Source organism: Panthera tigris, chromosome C2 (genome assembly GCF_018350195.1).
Source record: "Panthera tigris isolate Pti1 chromosome C2, P.tigris_Pti1_mat1.1, whole genome shotgun sequence".
NCBI lineage: Eukaryota > Metazoa > Chordata > Mammalia > Carnivora > Felidae > Panthera > Panthera tigris.
In genome coordinates this window covers 49,507,087-49,531,485 of record NC_056668.1, presented here as the reverse complement: position 1 = coordinate 49,531,485, position 24,399 = coordinate 49,507,087, and the positions used below count along the sequence as shown (strand labels likewise).

The 24,399-nt window shown below is 36.5% G+C and overlaps 1 protein-coding gene across 13 annotated transcripts in view; it reads right to left on the bottom strand.

Annotated features, from left to right (window-relative positions):
- Positions 1-24,399, bottom strand: part of ZPLD1 (zona pellucida like domain containing 1) — a 539,338-nt gene that overhangs the window by 22,613 nt on the left and 492,326 nt on the right. For 10 of the 13 annotated variants that reach the window (XM_042999205.1, XM_042999207.1, XM_042999203.1 and 7 more), the window contains 4 exons: positions 21,006-21,119; positions 6,338-6,558; positions 2,743-2,924; positions 1,266-1,338 (listed from right to left, as the gene is read on the bottom strand). In XM_042999205.1, coding sequence (XP_042855139.1) covers positions 1,266-1,338; positions 2,743-2,924; positions 6,338-6,558; positions 21,006-21,111 — 582 coding nt within the window. In that variant the 5' untranslated portion in view covers positions 21,112-21,119. Of the gene's footprint in view, positions 1-1,265; positions 1,339-2,742; positions 2,925-6,337; positions 6,559-10,205; positions 10,253-10,926; positions 11,068-21,005; positions 21,120-24,399 lie in introns of those variants that run through there. The other 3 variants (XM_042999212.1, XM_042999213.1, XM_042999214.1) reach the window with 3 other exon arrangements.

Genomic DNA, 24,399 nt, shown 5'->3' with positions numbered 1-24,399 from the left:
TTCTGCTTTTCCAGTAAGGGAATAGTTTAATTTTGCACACAAAAAATAATGGTGTCATTAAATACCATTTGGGCATGTTCTTTACTTTTTTAAAATCAGGAATTTTCATCTTTGGTTTCACTCAAAAATAACCAATAATATTGAACCCAAACCAGTCACCTCAATTCTACCTCAGGGAGCTTACATGTATAAATCAGCAGATAGGAACTTTCCAATTTAAAAATACTGCTCAAAACAATAATAAATATCTGTTCATATTGGGAATGAATACTGGCACATATTTGCTGAGTATTATAGAACCAAGTAAGTTGGCAGTTTCTCCTTGCAGAGGAAAGTTTAGAAATGACAGAAAGGCCATCTTTATTCCAATACATTTTAATTTGTTGTTTAGAACTCAGTGGTGTCAGACTACAAACTTATAAACATGATTTTTTAAATGCCTTTGGAAAATGTCCTACTACAATATTTATAGCTCATTATATTCAAAGTATAAAGCACTGACTTTTAAATCAGTTGCATGAATTATAACTCAGTGCCATGATGACATGAATAATAATGTAAAAATCAGATTCATAATTTACCAAAATGTTGGTTGATAGATTGAAAAATTGATATTTAAATCAGGCATTTAAAATGTATGAATAAAAAATTTTAATCAACATGAAAATATCATTTGGGGGATTAATGTTAGAGTTATAAATAGAAATCCATGTATTTTTTACGTTTTCCTGCCACTGTCGATATTTACATGACAAGATTTTAGACAATACTATGTAGTCAACCCAAACTATTTCAAATGTGACAGAATTGTCATCAGCCAAAATCCATTTTGAAAATATTAACACATTCATCACCAAGCGTGCCCTCAAGAGAAGTAGCATTTGGACTTTTCCTATCTTATTATCACAAAAATATTACTCCTAACATCTTGACCCTGACTATGGCTAAACACACACACATACACATACACACACACGCGCAAATAAATATATACATATAAATGTAGATAGACACTTGGAATAACTATGTATAATCACATTTACAAAACAAAATCTAAGTCATTTATCAACTTTTAGAAAGCAATGGAGTTTTTAGTATACCTTTATCACTAGGATATATAAAAATGGTAGTAAAGGTGGATAAATGTTACCAAAGTATAACGGGGTTAATGTGGCCTTTGGTAGATTTTGATATAAAATCCATCCACATAAATGGCTCCTCAGTATGATGAGAGAGAACATAACATCCGTCACCCATCAACTTACATTATAAAGGAGCAGGTTCAAAGTGCTGACAAATGTACCATTGTTCTCTCTCACAGAAATAGCAGCTGAGGACCTAAAACAGATTTAGAAAAAGGAAAGCATTGATAGATTTTAAATTAAAAGTTTCGGTTATACCTTAATATTAGATTTAAGGCACTAAAACTCTTGAGTAAGCTTGACATACTTTTACCTAGGTCTGGAGTAGGCACACGATTTAAATCATTGAACATATCAAAAAGCAAAAGAGACCAAATAAAGACAAACTGTTCTTTATGATCTTTTTATTTATAAAGGCATTATTTCCATTTTGCATTATATATATGAGACTTTAAAGAAAAATGTCATTCCAATATAATTTGAATCTGAAACAAATACACTTTCATCAATCCCATTAGAAGTTTCATAAGATCAAGGATTTTGTTTTACTTTGTTCACTGCTGGAACATTGCATGGCACATAGAAGTATAATAATTATTTATTGAATAAATGAATGAATTTCCATATACACCACAACTCAGGAATGTGTTTACTGGGAAAGTAAGGTGGAACAGAGTGAGATTGTGACACCCTCATGGCCCACTTCCCTTTACACCTGTATCCTTTTGACTCAAAGCGTTTCTTTTCTTGTTTTCCAAGTCTTACTTTTCACCAAGATATTTATCATCATTGTGCCACTGAAACCAGCTGTGACTATTTTTTAACCGAAACAGAATGTGGCCTCTGCATTCCCTCATGACTAAGATTAAACAATAACTACACCCTTGTGATAACAAACCCTAGAACTGAGAAGAGAAAGTTTTCACTCAATCACCCCACTTTATCAAAAATATTTGACAAATCCAGTGACTCTGTTGTAATGTGGATATAACCCTGTCTTGGAGTATGTCCTCTGGGAAAAATGAATGACTACATGACTATAAACAGTCCATATCTGAAGTTCCTGGGCTCTGAGTGAGGCCACCTTTCTTGGGGGACCATCAGCACCGATGCAGCTGACACCTCAGCAAGAGGCACAGAGCCCCCAGATTCTGAGGCAGCAGAGTCTCACAGTGAGAGCATCTGGCAGAGTCTGAAGCCAAGCAGGACCCAACAATGCAGTGACTGTTCTATCCACTGGAAATAGTACACCTTCTGGACTGCATAAGCACTCCAGTGCTTGGGCAATTAGTGTCTTTGGCAATTCTGAAGGGAGTGAGGAGAACCCCCAGGCAGACATTTGACTAGTTGGAGCCAGTTTTAATTTGGGGGAAAATATATACATCTGATCTGTTGATATGGGTCATAACAATGTTAGATAGATAGATAGATAGATAGATAGATAGATAGATAGATAGATAAAGGACTTAATATAGTTTCCATTACCTTGAGTTTGGCTATTCTCAACAAATCCTGCTATCTTGATAAGTCCCTTCAGGAAAAAAAAAATGACTCAAATATAAAGACAGAATGTGACAGTAAGAATAGAACTTGAACTTACGAGGCAAGCTGGGTATTATTAACCAGGTATTCCAATGGATAACTACAACTAAATTTGTAAAGAAGCCCAGGTAGATAGCTGATGATTGTTGGTGGGTCTGGAGTATCAATGTATCCCGAAATATTTCCTATTTGTACTGAAGTTGAATTCCCATAAGCACTGACTCCAGGAATTGTGGATACCTGTTGGAATGGTAGATCAAGTTCAATGATTAAATAGCTACATATAAATCCAGGAATTTCATATGCAAAATAAAACATTAGACTAGATCATTTATTTCTTTTAAAAAAAATTAATATTTATTTACTTTTGAGAGAGACAGAGTGTGAGTGGGGGAGGGGCAGAGAGAGAGGGAGACACAGAATTCAAAGCAGGCTCCAGGCTCTGAGCTGTCAGCACAGAGCCCAACACAGGGCTCAAACTCATGAACCATGAGATCATGACCTAAGCTTAAGTAGGAGGCTTAACCGACTAAGCCACCCAGGCGCCCCTAGACCAGATCATTTCTAGCATCTGTTTCAACTACAACATGCCATGGCTTTGAGATTATATGCACATAATGCTATTTATAAGTGATCAATATGTCTTTTAACTAAATGAAACTTCATATTCACCAAAGACACTTTATTCATATTTCATAAGTAAGAAAGGAGAGAGAGTACATGTTCAGAGTGCTACAATAAGTCATTTCAAAATGTTCACCGGTAAAGTCCAAATTCTGTGGCATGGCTTAAAATATTCCTGTTAACCTTATCTTGATTCCCACTTTCGCTTCATATCCCTGTAATCACACACTTGGTTAACAATGTCCCAGATGCAGGGGTGCTTGGGTGGCTCAGTCCCTTAAGCATCACACTCTTAATTTTGGCTCAGGTCATGATCTCACTGTGAGTTTGAGTCCTGAATCGGGGTAGCCTGCTTGGGATTCTCTCTCTCCCCCTCTCTCTCTGCCCTTCCCCTGCATATCTCTCTCTCTTTCTCTCTCTCTCTCTCTCTCTCTCTCTCTCTCTCTTTCTCTCTCTGTTTCAAAATAAATAAAAACATTTTTAAAAATTTCAAAAAAAAAAAAAAAGGCCCCAGCCAGTCACAAGGATCTCGTTAAGGCTTTGCACATGCTTTCTCTGCCTCCTTTCTCCCCTGCTTCACCATGATGTATCCTACTCTTTCCCTGAGTCTCATCAGCTTCCCTAGGAAACCTCCTGACTGTCCTACCGCAATGCTCATCTCCATCGTAGGAGGAGTCACAGTGCATGAGCGGTCTCTTAAACTGGCAGTCCCCTTCATCATAATCAGAACTCTTTGTGGGTAGGGGATCCCCTTAGCCTTTGCCTTTGCATGGTCAGCAACACACAGTGACACCAGCAGCTTGGGGCCCCTGAGATAAATTTTGAGCAAATGCATTAAGGTCACAATTTTTTTTTCTGATGTGACCATCTGAGGGTCTTCCTTTGTGGTACGTACATGGAGATTCTCATCCCCTCCCAGGGTAACAGTTCATAGACAGGTTTCAAGGGGATGAACTCCCAGACTTTATATTAAAATATTGTCCATATGTGTATTTTCCTGAGACTGGATTATTCAATCCCACTAAGATTTAAGAACCACCATTTTAGGAATAATCAATAATGTTCTTGACTTTCATAATAATGTTCTTGGCCACCATTATAGAAACAATCATGTTCTCGACTTTCATAATAACACTCTATACTTTTCATAGAATACAGCTCCTCCCATTACATCAACTACAGTATGATGCTCAATAAATACTTTTAGCAGGTATTATGGAAACCTATAATACTTACTTTTCAACAAGAGAATAAACTTTATGTGTGAACCTGGAGTACATAGGCAAAGCTGAGGCAATTATCTAGCTAATTCATGAACAGGGCCAGAATTACTATAATTGAAACAATTTTTTTATCCTAATCCAGTGACGTAATAGTCTACTTAATTTTTCCCATGTAGGATTGTCCTTGGAGCAAACTCCAAAGCTGGGACGTCTATGAAAAAATGAAAATATATGCAAATCTTCCCCTCCTCTCACATTTGCCTGACTGGCTAGCTAAATATACCAATTCTTTGAAAACAGAATAAAACACACGTACACATATGTAGCAACTTTTATACCTAAATCATTCAACTTTTTAAAAAAGTAAACAGCAGGTGTGCACACACACGCACACACATGTGCACACACACCCAGATGCTTTGCCTGGCATTTCTCCTGAATTGTTTTCTTGGTAGCAGGGCAAGACTTAAATCCAGAGAAGAAAGTGCCATGAAGGAAAGACCCCAGGGTACGGTGGGAGGAGGGAAACTCTGTCTCTCCACGTGGGTTCCTCCTTTCACAAGGAAACACAGACATATAATAACCAGCCTGCGTCACACTCCCTCAGGCCCACCTCATCACCTCTCTGTGCACAACTCAGAGAGATGAATAAATGTTTTTAATAAAAAGAGTCAATAATACTCAAGCTGCAGGCTTGAAATGGTCATGGGCACAATATTCTAACTACCCTCTGGGAAAAGATAAAGAAGGAAATCAGAGAAATCTTTTTCCTGTCTCCCATCCCCCATCAAGTCTTAGAAACCCTGTCCTTAGAGAAATTAAGCCTTCCTCTTTAATCCCAAATAATAATTTATGAAGAGGAAAAGCCAGTTTCTCCTTATTCACTGTGCTAAGTGTCACGCTCATTGGATCTCCTTTTTGTCTGTGCTAAGATTTACCAATAAGAATATATTTAAACAAGCAAAATGAAAAATAGTGCTCAATGAATTTCAGTGTAACACCCCTCAAATCACAATATTTATACTTCAATTAATTTTAATTCTTGGGAGAATCAATTCCTTATTCAATTCCTGTGTGTGTGTGTGTGTGTGTGTGTGTGTGTGTGTGTGTTCAATGCAAGCATACATAATGAATCGCAAAGACTAGTGACTCTGTTTGGGGATGGAAATATTTGATTTTCACAATGACTAGAGAGATTTCCTTTTCTGAACAATCTACTGGGATTTCATGAGTAAGACTGAGTATGAAAAACATTTTGAAATTCAAAGGACAGTCCCACACAATGGAGAAAATCACACCGGAAATGCTGACAGCCCTCTTTCACACGACACTGGTGTGGATCATTCCACGGTAAACATGAAACCTAGGAGAGTCTAGGCTTCCCATTCTATATTTCATCTTTTTTTCTGAATGAGGTCACTAAGAGGCAATAGGCCAAGGGACCCATTGTCCAACTCACTGAAGCAAACAATTTCTGCATGATAAGACAGTTCCATAAAAAGCAGGAGAAACATAGCTAATGATAAAGTGTAGAGAAATATTTATCAATGTCACTCATACAAATAATGTTGTTTAGAGTAGTGTAGCTGATCTCGAGCCCCTCTACTGCTCAGCTACAATAAGGGGAACTATCATTGGAAAATAAAATTGTATGTTTAAAGCCTCACACAAGCAACGGAAGTGATTTGTTCAGTTTTATTGGAATTTCTTCCTGAAAGACAGATTGGGCTTCTGATGATTTCATGAAACGGGGAGAGATTTTTGTTGTGACCCCAAACCTAGCACAGGATTTTACACTCATCTTACCACTAAGTTGTTTCCACAGCCCTCCAAGGTGCTGAGATTGATGATGAAAATGACCACCGCAGGAAAGGTGTTGTTATTGATGAACCCCCTGCAGTGGGAATCCCCGTGCCTTCCATTCAGTGCCAGATCTGTTTCAGAATAACCCGAGAAAAGCACTGTGCAAAAATTAATCTTCATTGTAATGGCCTGCACCCCACAATAGACACTGATGTCTCTTTCAGCTGAAATAAAAATATATAGAAAGCAAATATTAGTCACAAAAGCACAGTGCAGGATACAAGAATAACTATAACATCTCCTAATGTAGTTACTCATCCCCTCAGCCTGTTTAACTCATTCCTATGTTTGAATACACCATGATCCAATGTGAAGGTTGTTAAGAGAAGTAGCCAGGGAAAATAGTCTTAGATTTAGCTATTTAGGAGTTATAAAACATCTCTGTTTCTTTGTGTTTGATACACAGTAGATTTGCATTAAATGTCAGTTGAGTGTTACAGAATGATTAGAGAACTGAAGGGGCAAAATCAGGTTTGCAGAGAAAATTCAGAACTAGAGTAATTATCTGAATTATTCAGATAACCTGTCTAGAGTAGTGAGACTCACTGCAAGTGGTAAGTTTTCCCAAGTATAAGGAAGAAGCAGTTAAAATCCCTCATAAGCCATATTGCTGAGCATTTTGGTGTTTTGTAAGCCATCTTACCCAGGATGGAGAAACATAAGCCATCCGTCAGAATTCCATTTTATTTTGCCTATATTAAATTACTCTAGAGAGAAAGGAATGAAAACAAATGTGCTGATACTACAAAAAACATGCATAGCCTGCTTTAAGAAAATTTTGCCAGTAACTATGCCAAAATAAAAGGAATAAACTACACATGGAAATTTAAAACATCATTTTCCCAGTTTCCATGATTACTCTATGAGTTATCAGGTCTGTACAGGTGAGCATACACACACACACACACACACACACACACACACACACACGTTTTCATACCTCTATGTAGTTATTTTTCTACATGTAATGAAGAAAATATATGCAGCAAATGGAGAGGTTGGCTGCTAGGCAATTCCCCAGAGGCAGAAACTTACTTTGATTGTTTTTGGTATCTGTTACAAGTTGAATCATGTGCCAAAAGATGCAGTGAAGCCCTAAACCCCAGTATCTCAGAATGTGACCTTATTTTGAAACAGGGTCATTGTAGATGTAATTAGTTTAGATAAGGTTACACTGGAATAGCGTGGGTCTCTAATCCAAAATGGCTTGTGTCCTTATAAAAGGAATGCCATATGAAAAGACAGAGACGTAGGAAGGATGTCATGTGAAGACACAGAATTGAAGTGATGCATCAGTAGTCAAAGAATGCAAAGATTGCCAGCAAATGACCAGAAGCTAGGAACAGGGAAGGAAGGATTCTACCCAGAGCATCAGAGAGAATATGGCCCTGCTGACACCTTGATTTTGAACTTCTAGTCTCCAGAACTATGAGGCAATAAGTTTCTGTTTGAAGTCACCCTGTTTGTATCACTTTGTTATGGCAGCCTTAGGACATTAATGCAGTAAGCTTGCCACTTTTTAACACTCCATTTTACCACTTAGATAAAGAATCAAGGGGTTCCTGGATGGCTCAGTTGGTTGAGTGTCCGACTTCAGCTCAGGTCATGATCTTACAGTTCATGGGTTCGAGCCCCACATCGGGCTCTGTGCTGACAGCTTGCTCAGAGCCTGAAGCCTCCTTGAGATTCTGTGTCTCCTTCTCTCTCTGCCCCTCCCCAACTCGTGCACTGTTTCACTCTGTCTCTCAAAAATAAATAAATGTAAAAAAATTTTTTTAAAGAATCAAAAATAAGCATCAGATTTTCTAAATGTGGATACAAACAAAACAAAAACCGACTAAGCTATTTGGAGAAATAAATCTGTTTAAAAAAGAAAACAAGCAAACTAAAAGATAATTTTACTAAATGAGATGATGTTCACCTAAGTAATATGCAAATATCATTCAAGACTTTTTGGCATAGAATTAATTCACTTAAATACCACAATTCTAATCTAAGGGTAAAAGTGTTCAACAGCATATTTCATTCTCCGTGGTGGTTTTTGATGGCTAAGTGAGTCATATTTTGAAAATGTGAATAAGTAAAAATGAAAATTTCTATGTTTGGTTATGATTTTAAGCTCATTACAAAAAGAAAAAATCTTTTTCATGGTTAAAGGTAGAGAGAAAGATGGAAAATCTTTTTCATGGCCAAAAGATATACATTAGCCTAATTATTATAGAAAACTTCAAGCAATATTCCCTTCATAGGTGAATTCATTATGAAGTACAGTAGAGGAAATAATAAGTACTACTTAAAATTGGGAGAATATGTCTATCAGTTTTCAGCCACATTAGCTGTTTAAATACAATCATAACTTTTAATGATGATCTTTACTAAAATAATGGAGTTCATTTTAATAAATGTTTGTGTTTAGAATCTTCAAATTACATAATATATATATACACGTACATATATATACGTATAGATATGTACGTGTATATATATATTATGTAATTTGAAGATTACATATACATGTACGTGTATATATATATATGTGTATATATATATGTGTATATATATGTGTATATATATATATATATGTGTATATATATATGTGTGTGTATATATATATATATATATATGTTTATTTATTTTGAGAGAGAGACAGTGTGTGCACACACATGTGAGCTGGGAAGGGGCAGAGAGAGAGAGGGAGAGAGAATCCCAAGCAGGCTCTGTGCTGTGCAGCACAGATCAAGAGTTGGGCATTTAATCGACTGAGCCACCCAGGCTCCCACATCTTGTATCAATTGACTGCTCTCCATCTATATGCTATTCCTTGGCTCATGCCACCATTATCTCTCGGCCTAGAATATTATATTAGCTTCCTAACTGACTCCTTTATTTCCACTCTTAACCCTCTCTAATTAGCATAGCTGTTAATACATGAATCTAATCATGTTGCCTCTCCTCAAGTCTTCAAAGCTATTCATTTCACTCAGACCAAAATTCCAAATCCAACCAAGTCCTCAAGACTCTCCATGATCTGCCATCTTCTTATCTCTGCATTCACATCTCTCTCCCTACTAGTCCCTTGCTCCCTATATTTGTTTCACTGAATTTTTTTTTTCAGTTTTTTAAATGCATCACAATGAGTGATGAAAGCCGGAGTAGCTGTTACCTCCTGGGGTGGAATTGTCTAGAATAAGAGAAACAAGAAAAATTTGTGGAGTGATAAAAATGTTCTCTATCTTGATCTGGTTAGTAGTTACGTAAGTACATTCATATGTTAAACAATTGCAAGGTGCACCCTTAAAATTGGTGCATCTTATTTTATATAAATTATTCCTCCACAAAATGCTGTGAGCATTTAAAAAAGCCTAGTACAGATTTGCACAAGACCATTAATTCTCTTTTCTCTGCTTAGGATGTCTTCATACCCCCAGTCTTTGTGTAATTAACTCCTATTTATTCTTCATGTCTTGAATTTCATTGTCTTTTCCCCAAAGATTTTCCTGATCCAAAATCTAAATTATGTCATTCCATTATGCTGTCATATAGCCTTAAAATCATGTATGTATTTGTGTACTTGTATATTTATCTTCTCTATACACTGAAAGTCCCAGAAAGAAGGAAGCTATAATATTCATTGATGTGAGTAATGAATTACTTAATCACATGAAATATTGGAACAATAGACTAAACTGAGGATTTACGAAGTAGTGGTACTTATTCTCAGATCATAGTCCATAAGAGGAAATAGTCATGACCCAGTTTGACAGAAAGATTGGGCAGAGAGCTATGGGGTAGTACAGAAAGCGAACCTCACCTAGGCCAGCTGGTTAGGAACAGCCTCTTGGAGAAGATGCCATTGACCTGAGTTTTGAAGTACCAATAGGAGTTAGTGATATAGAGGAGTGGAAATTTTATAACACAGAGGGGACAGTGTGAATAATGATACAAGTGCGAAATATGCTGAAGCCTGGTTGAGAGCTGGACAATTATGTTGTCATTAGAATTTAAAATACAAAGGAGGAAATGGTAGAAAATGAGGTCAAGTGGCAAACACAAGGGCAAAACCACAGGAAACCTTTTCATACAAAATGGTCTCTGTAAGATAACAAAATATCTACCTCAATGTCGATCAAATCTTAGCTTCCAGGGAGTTCACTAAGAACTCTCTTGATGTCCAGTAGATAGGGAATTAGTATCACTGCATTACATGTAATATCACAAACGTATGGAAGTGAATATATATCATTAAATACGTTACAAAGGGGAAGTATCATTCCCTGTAATTTAAACCATCTAAAGACTTCAGCTTCTTCACCTTTGAGAGGAATTAACTGATACTTAGAATAGCTTCATAAATGGCAAAGATTACTTTGTCCAGATGTACAGCTCTCTTCAGTTTTCTGTGTTTAACTGAAGGCTTGTAACTCCTGAAATGGAACTGAATTTGCTACAAGCTGATCTCACTAGGAGATATGATAACAAGAGAAACGCTTTTCCCAGTGTAAGAAAAGAGATCTGTTCAAATCCATCCTAACCCAGTTTTCTAAAGACTTTTCACTGTCCCTTCTGAGAAATACATTTTTTCCTGGTTGTAGACATCCATTCAGCACAACTTTTTCCATTTGTGATGCTTTGAGGAGGAAGAAGAGATACTTTAAGTTGCTGAAGGGCAATTTCTGCAAAAAGAAGACAAATTTTTTCCTCAGAGTTAGTGAATAACAGTTGTTCTCAACAACTAAATTTTTTGGAGCCTTTTTATTGTCCAACCTCTGGACTGAGTTGGTATATCCTTTTGAACAACACTTGAGTATGAAGCAACTCAATGATTACAAGTTAAAAACAAAAATATCAAGAAATAAATACCTTTAGATTTTTGATTTTTAGTGTTTTGTGTTTAAACATACAAAGCATTATTAAAATGGAAGGCCGGCTTAGAGCTTATATGCAGTTATACTGCCAGAATGGCTATTTTTCCCCTGATGGTTTAAACAAGTTAAGCGTTTCACAAGACTAAAAAAATGCAGTATTGAGTCGAATTCAGGTGAAAAAAAAAGAAGTGCTCTGCACTTCTCTCACCTATCAATCAGGCAATGAGATTATCTCACATTTTTGAAAATTATGCAAATTTTAAATATCCTGTCGCTGTCAACTATCTCTTACGACATAAAAAAATGTGTCCAGATTTGGAGTTGAGAGAGCATTGTTACCATATAAATGGGAATAAAGAAAGGATGAATCCAATTATCCATATGAATAAAAATCTCGTTCTACTTCATTCCCAATAAAGTTCCATTCCTAGAAAACCTAACTCACTTTTCCCTTTAGGCACAATCACTGACAATATATTTGTAGCATATAATTCATATACCTAACAAGTATATCTAACTTTGTTCTTTTCCTCAACAGTTCCATACGCAACTAGTTTAATTTCAATGGCATATAGATGAGACTAAAGATCCCCAGCTTTTGGTAGACGGAATGATTTTCATCTCATCTCAATACTGTTGAGACCTACATTTCTTTAACTAGCATCAGAATATGTATTTTAACATTTTCTAATTGTTACCTGGAATAATCAGAGCACAGATCAATACAGTTGTTCAAATAATTTGTACACACATATTCTACAATACAAATATGGCAACACCCCCAAAAATTGGGCTGTAGACTGGTACTCAGCCCCACAAAGCAGTGGCTCAAAATGTTCTTTCACCCCTAACCTGAAAATGTAAAAATCTGCATGAAAATCAGCAACTCTGGGGTCAGTGCATAATATTAAAAAAAAAAAAAAAAAAAGGTGAAGTACACAGGAGTTTAAAACACAAAATAAGTGCCATCAGTTTTATACAAGCTGGAGGCTATTGTTCCTATTTTCAAGACCTAAACTACATGCCAGTTCATGTCAACAAAGTATTTTTAAAAACCATTTATTGTATACATATTACACGTCAGTCTCTGTACTAGAGTCTGAAGATAAAGGCATTAGTAACACTCCTTTACTTCAAGATGCTCATGTTTAATTCAAGGAGACAGAAAAACTAGACAATTATAATGCAGCTTACTAAAGATGAGGCTTATATACCATATTATATACAACCATGTGTCTATAAGGGAGGAGTGCTTGGAAGGGATTGTTGAGAAGAAATAAATTCCAATGGTCTAAATTCTATAAGAAAATGATTAGATGATGGCATGAACAGATCTCAAACTGACACTCAGACTTCTAGCTTTAGTGGGTGACTAGATTATTTCCTGAGATAAAGAATGCAGGAAAGAAAAATGAAAATCTCAGTTTTTGAGAGGCTGAGGTATATGTGGGACACTCAACAGAAATGTACAACAGGTAGTCAGAAATAGGAGTCTACTATTTGGAGAATAGAAAAGAGTGAAAAATATAAATTTAAGAATACCAAATACTCAATGTATCACTCATAAACAATAATAATAGATGAAACACCCAATGATAGAATTCAAATAAGAGGAGAAATAAGCTGAAAACAGAAAAATAATATATACATTGTCCATTAATGAGACTTTCCCTCTTTTCCCAATGGAGAGTAATAGTTCTCTGGGGCTCTACCTTGCATCCCTTTAACTGTGACTCTACTGTTCTGCTTATATTATATCTGGGAATGGATATTTGCTTTCCCAGTAGATTATGAACTCATTGAAAGCTCTGGATTTTCCCAGAGTGCCTAACAAATACTCAACAAATGTCTATTAAAATTTGCTTAATTCAATTCCTTCACAAACAGCACACATGGTTTCTAACTTTTAATAAGTTCTAAGATTCACAAATATGTGTGCAATTAATACAATTTCATGTTTACTGTTCATCCAGAACTCATATTTCCTATCTGTACTCTGCCACGTGCCTGAGATGATTCCTGTTTTTAGAGTTTTAGACAAGCATCAATATCTTTAATGTCAGGTATTTTCTGACTTCCAATTGAGAAAACTCAACCCATTAAGTATTATGAAATTGATAGATTTTTTTATATTTTGGGGGGTATTTAACCTTTTAAAATAAATTAGTCTTGGTAGCCTACTATCTTGCCTTATTATTAATGATTTTTTAAAATTATTCTCCTTTAACAGTGATAGATTTGCTGATTCCTATTGTCATTAATAGCAAGCAAGGGCATGACAGCCACCTGGGGCTGATATACACAGTGTGGTTATGTAACAACACAAAGCAAGCAAGACATCATGAGTACCGTGCTCTAAGCAGCACTTATTACATTGTGCATATATATCACCAGTGAATTTTATTAAAATGCAGATTCTGATTCAGTAGCTCTGAGATGGGACCTGATTTATGTGTTTCTCACAAGCCCCCAGGTGATGCCAATGCTTCAAGTCTCTTAATCAATTGAACTGCTTAGTCACATCTATATACTTTGGGCAGAAGCTAACCCTTGGGGTGGATGCTATCTGGTGGGATTAAGCACTGCCACCACATACCTATTTGTATGATTTATATGCTGGCAAGAGGGAGAAGGTCGGTTGAAAAAGGATGAGAGAAAGGGAGAGAGAGGGGAGGAGGAATCATGAAGGAGAAAATTCCTTTCCTTGTGTGAGGAACTTTTTTTGTTAAATTTGTTTATTTTTAAGAGAGAGTGGGGGAGGGGCAGAGAGAGAGGAGAGAGAGAATCCCATGGCAGCACAGAGCCTGACATGAGGATCAATCTCATGAACAGCAAGATCATGACCTGAGCTGAAATCAAGAGTTGGACACCTAACCGACTGAGCCACCAGGTTTGCCGAACTGGTTTTGAATCTCAGTGAAAGAGGGTTCGTAAAAAGCTTTGTGAGCCTGAGTCCAAACAAATTTATTTTAGTGCTCAGGTGGCTGTGTGTGAAACAAAGTTGGGAATAGGATCAGTATTCTGCCCCCACTTCTACCCCATTCCGTAAACCATAGCAGTTTAATAACTGGAGGAGCACCTCAAATGTCAACCATGCTGTGGGCACTCGCCAGAACAAATGAAGGACACACGGAGTGGGGGTGGGGGTCTGTTGTGAGCAGGTGGAGGCTCTGTGCAGGTCAGACGCAGGTACTCCTGTGACTAGAATTGTATCTCTATTCATGGACTGGTTTGTATGCACTTAAAAGTAGCATTGCATTGAAACTGATAGTATGAACCAAAACCTATTCAATGTAATAGGAGGAGTCTGTTCTGTATACTGAAGAGTACACTGCTTTGTAGTGCCATAGGAAATCTAACCTGCAGTTAGAGTGGGAGAGAGCCAAAGCATAAGAGACTGTTAAAAACTGAGAACAAACTGAGGGTTGATGGGGGGTGGGAGGGAGGGGAGGGTGGGTGATGGGTACTGAGGAGGGCACCTTTTGGGATGAGCACTGGGTGTTGTATGGAAACCAATTTGACAATAAATTTCATATATTAAAATAAATAAATAAATAAATAAATTGGTGCTCTCTTAAAAAAAAAAAAAGAAAATCTAACCTGCAAATAATTTACTTCCTGAACTCCAATAGACATTCCAAAACTAATTTATACCATCCTTGCAGATTATAAGAGTAATTTACATATCACTTCCACTTCTATCTCTCTAAAATGAGAGGAGTAATATTTGGCAATATATAAACTTAAAACTGCTCAGAGAACAGATGCTATGTTCATTGTTTTAACTCATTTTTTAAAGATACTTTTACCCTTGACAAGAGTTTATACGATATTGAGGTTTTGGAGCTAAAAGAGCAAGAACTCCTAAAGGGGTATTGATTTTCATCTACACAAAATACCAGCAGCTGATGAAGAATTTAAGGTGGATTAGGAACTCAAGTTTCCTCTCTACACCGAATGGGTTTCTTGCCACCTTGGTTTTTCACATCTGTTTCTCGTTAGCAAATACAAGCTGTCGTGTCTAGTGCCTCAGGAAATTTCATACGCAGTTTGAGGCAAATTTTGCAGGCTTATATTTGCACTAGCTCCTCTACATTCTCTGGAACCAGAAGAGATTGGTCATCTTTTTCAGGCAGGAGAAAGCATATGGGTTTTACTTATACAAGCAGAGGAAGCGAAAAACTCATGCAATAAAAAACTTCTTTATTGAAATAAAAAAGGGGATGGACTCTGAATTATTCAGTTACTGAACTTGCTTGCCACTGCATTTTATCATTTAGATTAATCAGGAAGTGATCAGCGGTCCCTGCCTGGATCACTTCTTCTGCCTCATCTGGTCTAGTAATTGCAATCACAGGTGCAAAGCAGAAGGCAGGCATTGTCTGGACAACTTGGAGACCAAAACACTACTACTATGTAGAAAGGCAGGAGAATTCGTCTTTCTTATCATAGAAAGGCCAAAACATGTTCCCTTGAATAATTAGTCCATTATCCACTCTGACTTCATCTTTGGGCACAGAGAAATGCAATGGTTAATTAAGCAAAGCCTAACACAAGAATAGAGAGTTCATTTTGTTTGACCCACCCCTAAATTCTGTGAATTTTGTGATGCTTAATTTTATTTCCTTTGGAACATTGGTGTTTATTGAAATATTAATAGGTATTAGGGAAAAAAGATTTCCTTAGTCAAGTAGGCACTAAAAAGGCTAAACAAATTCTCCTACTATATGATTTTTCAGATTCATTACTGTGGTAATTCCCATTGTGATTCTGTTAAACTTAGTATTCAGAATTCACTTTAAGGCATCATGGTTTGATGGCAAGAGTCTTAGTTTTACATCTCTGTCAATTTCTAGCTTTGCATCATTAAACAAACGCTAATCCTCCATTTCCCCATTGTAAAATGATTTTAAAAGATTTTATAGGTTTATCTAAGGAATACAAGAAAGAATTAGTAATGTGTATATCACTCAATACATTGAACCCATTGGTTTCTTCCTTATTAGTGTTTAAATAGAATATGAATAGTTTAAATAGAATATAAAATGACAAGTTATGTAACACTGACTTACATTCAGTTTCCCATGAGTGGTTAGTTCACCATTCTTATGGTGTCAGGCCACCAAATTTCTGGTGCCACAAACCTAATCTTTCCTTAATGGTCATTAAAGACTTCTTAGAAGCTAAGGCTAACCCTTATATGCTAACATCTTCCAAAAAAAGGAGATAGTTCCAGAAGGTGTGTGTCAGTCATAGAGGCCAAATGCATTTATCCATATATTTAATTTAGGCCAAATAATTCTGTGGTACTCTAAAAGTAAACTGTGGTTTGAATTTTATTCTGGGAAGAGCACTACCATAATGACAGTGGAGTATAGGTCTGTTCCCTGCTATTGGCTTAGATAGCCAAGAGTTAACTACCTTTAAAATAAAATGGTATCCCTTTAAATTTAAAATGAATTAGACCATGGCAGTTCCCTTGGCCCAAGGATAAATGCCATGGAAATGAAAGAAAATAGTTCTAATGTCATAAAACAGCAAAGGTCAGATAGGGTGAGATGATTACTTTCATCATTATTAGCATTACTTTGCATTTAGATAGCCCCTCTCCTTTGCCAGACTCATTCTCATTCTATCCCATTGCTTAGTATCTGAGCAGCTTGTGGAGCTCCTGATGATATCAAGGGTGATCCTGATGTGGAAGAGAAGCCACAGTCAAGAGGGGAGTAAGCAATTAACCTTTATGCTTTATTTGCTCATTCTGGTCTTCTTCTGCAAACAACCTGCAAAAGTGGGCTCACTTGAAAATAATATCCATATAAACTTAAAGCCTCTCCTGGGACTTTGGAGTTATCTGGATCTTAGATTTTTTAAATGCAGATTTTATATTGCAATAAATAAATTGCACACACGCACGCGCGCGCGTGTGTGTGTGTGTGTATGCATGCATGTGCGTGTGCATTTGGTAAGTCTGGGTATTTGCTGTCTAAGTGGAACAGTACTAAAAGTGCTAACATGTATAAGGTCATATACAAATTAAAAATAAGAGGTTTAATTCTCCCTGTTTAAAATAAGGGAAGGAACTTCTCCCTCCCTTTTCTTAAACCATTTACATCAGACAACTTATAATTCTAAATACTTTCGCCTTTCCTTGAATCCTAGGAAGACTAGAAAGGCCTCTGTCAGCTTTATGACCTGAGAATCTTTTTCAAGGATCTGGGAACCATCTTTTGAAAATATAAACATCCAGGAAAATAACACTCCTACCTCACAGTTTCTATGGGAGTGCGAGATCCTAAACCAAGAGGAAGCATGGCTCAAAATTACAAAAGTACTTCCTTTTGGGAAGATACAAGTTTACTTTTCCTCTAGATAAAGCCAATATGCTAACACAGATGGTCATCCCAATCACCAGGTATATTTAGAATGAACTATACGTGACAAATGGTTCTGTCAAGTCCTCTTATTTGAGGACTAGTTATGGTTTATCTTGAAAATATATGTAATGGGTTGCATCTGCTTGGCTATATAAAAGACCAAGATTTCTCTCTGTGCAATCTCTTGATGGATTGCTTACAATGAGCATCACATTCTGGTTAATGCTTGCTCAATGATAAGTGTTTTCATCTCTACTGTCTTGCAGAGAGCATTTCTGGATTGGGGGAAGATTTTATTTTTAATTTTATTTCCTAACACAGACCTGTGCTTTTAATTAGAAAAATGGACTAAAGAAACTAATAGTATATACTATGTCAGTTGTTTTTAACCATGAATGCATATTAGACTCATCTGCAGGGTTTAAAATACAGATAGATTCCCAGCACCACAATCAGAGATTTGGACACTATATTTGGTGTAAAACAGTGGAGTAAACACTTTGGGGCTAAAACACTTTTAATAACCATCCCAGGTAATTTTGATGCAGGTGGTCAGTGGGCACCACTGTAATTGAATGTTTTAACATCATTTTTAAATGTACTGTATTTCCCTATGCTGTCCTACTCACTTCTGGCTCATTTACATCTTTTGTTTACAAGTATCTAAGTACAACATCAGCTGGATCCTCTCTGCCTGGAAATCTTTTTACCTTTTGGCCTTCTTTTCATGCATAACAGGGTAAGGCTTGACCACTTTCCCCAGGTCCTGACCTCACTCTCTGGGCCCTCACTCTCCTGAGGGCCTCTGCTTTCCACATCACGATTAGTATTCTTCAACTTCCCTGCCCATGTCTTTTATTTTTCCTTCTCTCCTAAATCAAAGAAACAATTACCAGTTTCCCAATGTCAACTCCTCCACCTGTATCTTTGCTCTTTTCCATATTTTCTTTCCTCATTACATCAATTATTTTCTTATTGGTAATCCTGATCTCTGAATACTTTCCCTTTACTCGTGTATACTAAATTGCTTCTAGTCTTCTAATCCCTAAATCCTAAACTGCTGGCTCAGGTCACTCCTCTCTTTCCTTCACCACCAATGTTATCTAAAGAGTAGTCTATTTTCCTACCTTTCAGTTTCCTGTTTCCCGCTCATTACTCACTCACTGCACAGGGACTCAGATACCACACAGTTATCTTTGGGAGCAACCTCTGTCTTCAGACCCAGGTCCATATTTTCTACTATTGGATAGAAGCTGTCATTATAAATTCTAGAAGCTCCTCAAACTCATTATTTCCCAGACTAAACTTCCTTTCTAAAACATGCAAATGCCCTAAACTTTTGGTGTCAGCAGTATCAACATGCAGTTATCCAAGTTCATAACATCATCTAAGACATCATCATCATCTTCTCTTTCACCTCCCCAATTGAACCAGTTCTCAAACTCTGTTGAGTCCAACACAAAAATATCTCTTAAGAGCTGTCTCCTGCTGCTGTTCCCACTGACACAGCCTTCGTGACATTTCTCTCTGCCTCTAGTTTCTTCCAACTTGATTCTATCTTTTGCTTCTCCCAAGGTTGGCTTTCTAAAACAAGACAGTAAATTTCATATATTAAAAAATAAAAAATAAAAAATAAAAAAAAATAAAACAAAAATAAAACAAAACATGACCATGTAAGATCCTTAAAAAAAATGTGTTTAAAAGGACTTAATGTGTCTTCATCACCAAGAAAATAAAGACAAAATACTGTCCACAAATAACGCACAAAGTCTTCGTGTCCAAACAACTGAACCTGAATTTACTCATCTCTAGCTGTAATTAGTTTATAGGCTATACGGAAAAAGGGGAGAATGTTAAATAACAAACACATTGAAGCTGCATCAACCAGATCCAAAGTCAGAATTCCACATTACTTGAAGAGATAAGCAGCATTTTAGAAAAGCAAATGACAGAGAGAAACTGTTATCAATTAAAATAGACTAAAGACACATGTCAACAAATACACTGTGTGGATGTTTTAAAGGCAACTTAGCTGAGTATTAGATGATATGTTAAGGGATTATCGTTAAGTTTATTAGACATATACAAAAGGGTGAAGATTTTGTTTGAGTTCCTTTCCATCACATATACATTCTGAAACATGAATAATGAATTCACTTTAAAATATTCCAGGGATGGGAATGGTAAGAAGGAGAGAGAGATGAAGCAAAATTTATGTGTTGATAATTGATGAAATTGGATGGTCAGTACAATTACTTGTTTTACTAATCTTGACTTTTGTATATGTTTGAATTTTCCATTACAAAAAAACATTTTTTAAAAAACCCTCCTGCATGGTACTCAAAATCACTAACAACCCTGCCTTAGAATACCTTGCTAGACTTACCTTCAGATATTCCCCACCCTGAACTCCAGGTCGTTCTTAACCTGCCAAGCACTTGCATACTAAGTCTGGGCTCCTGAAGACATTCCTGCACACTCTGGCTCTTGTTCGAGAGCAATCCAGATTACCTCTCTTCATAAAAATTAGAAATCCCATGTCAACTAGATAACTACCTACTGATTGCTATATCCAAGTATGCTGTTGCTCAGGCATGCTCTGAACACAGGAGTACTGGCAGGTTTGAGAAATATAAAACATGACAGAAAGCATTTCAATTTGCATGGCAAACTTGGAAAAGTGATTTCAGACTCTCTAGTCTTTATTTTGTAAGTGTTTAACTGTGATTCTCTAACTTTAGCTGATATAAAAATGATGAATACTTAAATGAAACACTGATAATTCAGTAATTAATCTTCTCACTGAGTGTAGATTTTAGAAACCTGTGGGACGTGTCCATCAATATAGTCAAAAATCTCATATCTGTCACAATATTGATGGTTGCTGTGTTATGCATACTGAAGTTGGCCTGTGTATTTTGGTAATGACCGTCATTGCACTGAAATAATATTTTTGAGTAATGTACTATATTTCACATTTTCTTAAGTATTATTCCTAAGTAAATCTATTAGCATATAAGGGCAGTTTTGAAAGTCTGAATTAACTTACAAGGAAGAAAAAAGGCATCAATTAGGCAAATTTTGATGAAATTAGCCTCTCCCGATTCTATCACCCAATAACCAATATTTTTCACATTTGTGAGCAGCCATTATAATAATATTAACTATGATGAACACTTTGTATGTTAATGTGGATATAAATTACAACTCCAGAAAAATGTCTTTTGTCATTTGCCATTTGTTAATATCCACTTAATGTAGATGGATATCCACCCCCCTCCATTTTCCATATGTATTTAAGGGCCTTACTATTCAAATATAATCACTCTTTCAAGATATAATTAGAGAAAAGATTAGGTTCAGACTTACCAGGAAATCTACTGTGGAGGTTGGCGTCACAGTTGTAGCCATTAAACTGAGCAGACCCCAGAAGCACTCTACTTGTTAGAAGCGACAGCAACCATATTCGTTCCATTGCAAAACCTGGAAAAGAGTTATTTATCATGTGGACACCATCAGCCTTCACTCTTACTTACTGAAAAGATTGAGGCTGATATGAGCTCACTGTTGGATAGGCTGGCAGTCTATATACGTACAGGCAAAGCTCATTTAGGGACTAAGGATTCTGAGAAATAATTATCAGCAACAATGCAGAAATTTTGGTTACAATATTTGAAAATTATTTCTACTCTTTGGCGTCAGTTTGCTAAGGGTGACAAATCCAGGCTTTTGTAGTGAAAGAACGAAGATATATAATAGTCATAAAGTTTGAAAAAGAAAATGTATTATAAATAGGAAGAAGTCAAACCAAATATTTCACAGATTAGAACAATGTACTTAGACAACCAATCAATGTAGAGACAACTCTATACTTTAAAACACCAATATTCATGAAGTAAAAGGGATTCAACACTCAGTACTTGATTCTCAGAGGATTCTCAATATTCTTAATGACTAAATAATGTCAGGAAAAATTTCCCCTCAACAAAGGAATTCCAGACTATTGCTACTTCTCAAAATCAGTGGTTTGTGTATCATTTTTTTTTTTTCAGGAAACACAGGACTAAAGCAAAAGGAAGAACAGAAAAATACTATGTGTAGACTGACATCATGAATCCAATGACTCTTCATTGGTGAATAAATAGGACTAATACATATAAATGAACACCTTGAATTCCTAGGAGAAAGTAATGGAAAGTGATTTTTTAAGTTGTCATTGTGTGTTGAACAAATAAATATAAATTGACTTTGAAAATTAAATACCAGTCAGTCTGGTGTTTAATATTTTATCCCCTGGATACCCTTTTTTGGCCAGATAGAGTGAAACCATCTTCCAGAAGCACCCAACTTATTCTCAGAGCATAGTTTGTGCACTGAAAAAAAAATCTTTTGGGTTGGTGGTTTTGGTCTGTGTGTGAAAAGCAAAAAGAAAATAAAATTATAAATGGTTTACTCAAATAATTTAGTGCATTTTAAAAGCTTGGGGTTTGGGGAAGGGGTTATGGTATTTTAGCTGCCCTTAAAGATCTTTCCTTACATGATTAATCAAGTGTTTAGCAAAAGGAAGGAAATACATCTTGCTTTTGAGCCATCATTTTAGTATAACAAGTTTATGGTGAACAAAGTCACTTTGGTAAGGATGTGGGAAAGGAAGGCATGAGTTTACTCTTAAAAATAGACTGAAAAATATTAATTCAACAGGAACTTCCTTCCTTCAGCATTATAACATGCTACTCTGGCACGAACCTCATGACTTTTGGGAGAACAGCCACATGTCTAGTTGTTTCTGATTCTCTAGGACATTCAGTAAACAAAAAGTTCACACAAATATCTGATCCAGGCTCTCTTGGCCACATTTGCACCGTGTCATCATCTAGCTCCTTAAGACACCTCAAATAAACAAGAAAGCCTTGATCTCTTGGAGATTTTGGAATACTGGTAGGAAAGAGAGCAGCTTGTTTCTGAGCAGTACATCCCACCACACACACACCTAGTAGATGCTCTGCCATACCCTTCTCATGCTGGGTCCCGTTGATTCCCATGAGGCATTGGAGACTCTAGACTCACATCATTGTCTTCCAAGCTAGAAATACCTTCCATGCATAGTAATTCACAGAGTGGGGAATTTTCACTGATGAGTTATTTTTATTCTGAAATGCTGTCTAGCTTTTATATTCTTTCACAGGAGAAAAAAAAAACACTTACTGAGAGGACACTATGCACAAAGAAGGCACTGTGTGCCAGGTCACTTGCCTATTGTCCCCCATTCATATTGGATGAGATTGGAATTATTACTCCATGTACAGAGAAAGATGAATAAGTCTCAGGGAGGTTAAGTGCCATGGAAAACAATTGGGGAACCCAGAATTCAACGGGTATTTCTGCTAACATTTGCTATACACACTACCTAAATATCATGTTATTTTAAAAAAAAAAAAAGGTGTTATTTTGGCTGATATTTATCATCAGTTTCTTTTCTTTAAATTTATGAAGTGATAGATCTTTAATAGATATTTTCATCTGAAAATGGATAAGCAAATTCTTATGTAGTGAATGCAACCTGCTTAAAAGATGTATTTTATAGTGTGGGCATTAAGAGGGAGAAAATCACTTCTTTTCAAAAAACGGAGAAAAGGCCTTGATTGTGAAAACTGTGAGAATTATCATTATACTAAACTGGACACATCTAGGTTTACCAAAAATGGATGAGAAACTCGTGCTATTTGAAGCAACCTACTAACAGTGGTGGCAAAGTCTTAGCTTTATAAAGTTAGATTAGATTTGAGGCTGTTCAAAAGTGGCATGCTTCCCTCCCTTACACTTTGAACAGGACTCACAGAACTGTCGTGAAGATTAAAACCCTTGATAAATACTTTTTGATGAAAAGAAGACAGAGGTAGACAGCATCTTATTTCAACAAAATATACACTGATTTTGATATCAGCAGATATGGATTCAATCCTCCCCCAGTCATTCTCTAGATTTTTCATTTGAAAATCAAGATGATGATCACAAGACTATAAACTGTAAGTGCATAAAAAACATAGCACAGTCTGGACATACAGAAGACACTGAAATATCAGCTTCAGGGTCACCATGTATTGATGTGCAAGTTGTCCCCTGCACAAGTACACCCAATAAGAGGGATAGTGACAGGGCTTGTGCTCCCTTGGCTAAGACACATGCTCTGGAACTAGATGGCTCAACACAAAGGTGTCCCATGGGCTAGTAACAGCTCTGATTAGTTGAATCACATTATAATATCATTTGTACTGATCAGTGTGTCAATATTAAGGTACATTAAGCAGGAGATTTTTAAAGGACACCCACATCTCTTGTGTAGGCAGTATCCACATTTTGATCCCTGTAACAGTGGCAGAGATTATGGCATTTTCAAGACTGCATTTATATTCCACCTGCAAGTTAAAACAAAATGATGAACTATTAACTTGTACACTTCCCACCTTCAAACCTATCTCATCATTTTCCCTGCACACAGAAACCCTAAACATCAATGCACAGAGGCAAGCTTGAAAATGCTATCTTGCCGTAGCTCCTAAAGTTCTTTTCTGAAATGGGATTGCCTGGGATTTGGACTATTTTGAGACTCTTTACATTCATTAAAGCATAAGGTCCTGTTTGCTCAGTCTCCCTAGCTCCTAGGCGAGTATAATTCTAGACATGTGTATCCAGTCCTGGTCTGGCTAAAAAAGTTCAGTTGAGTTTCATGTCACAAGGTAGAACCTAATCTCTATCGTCCACT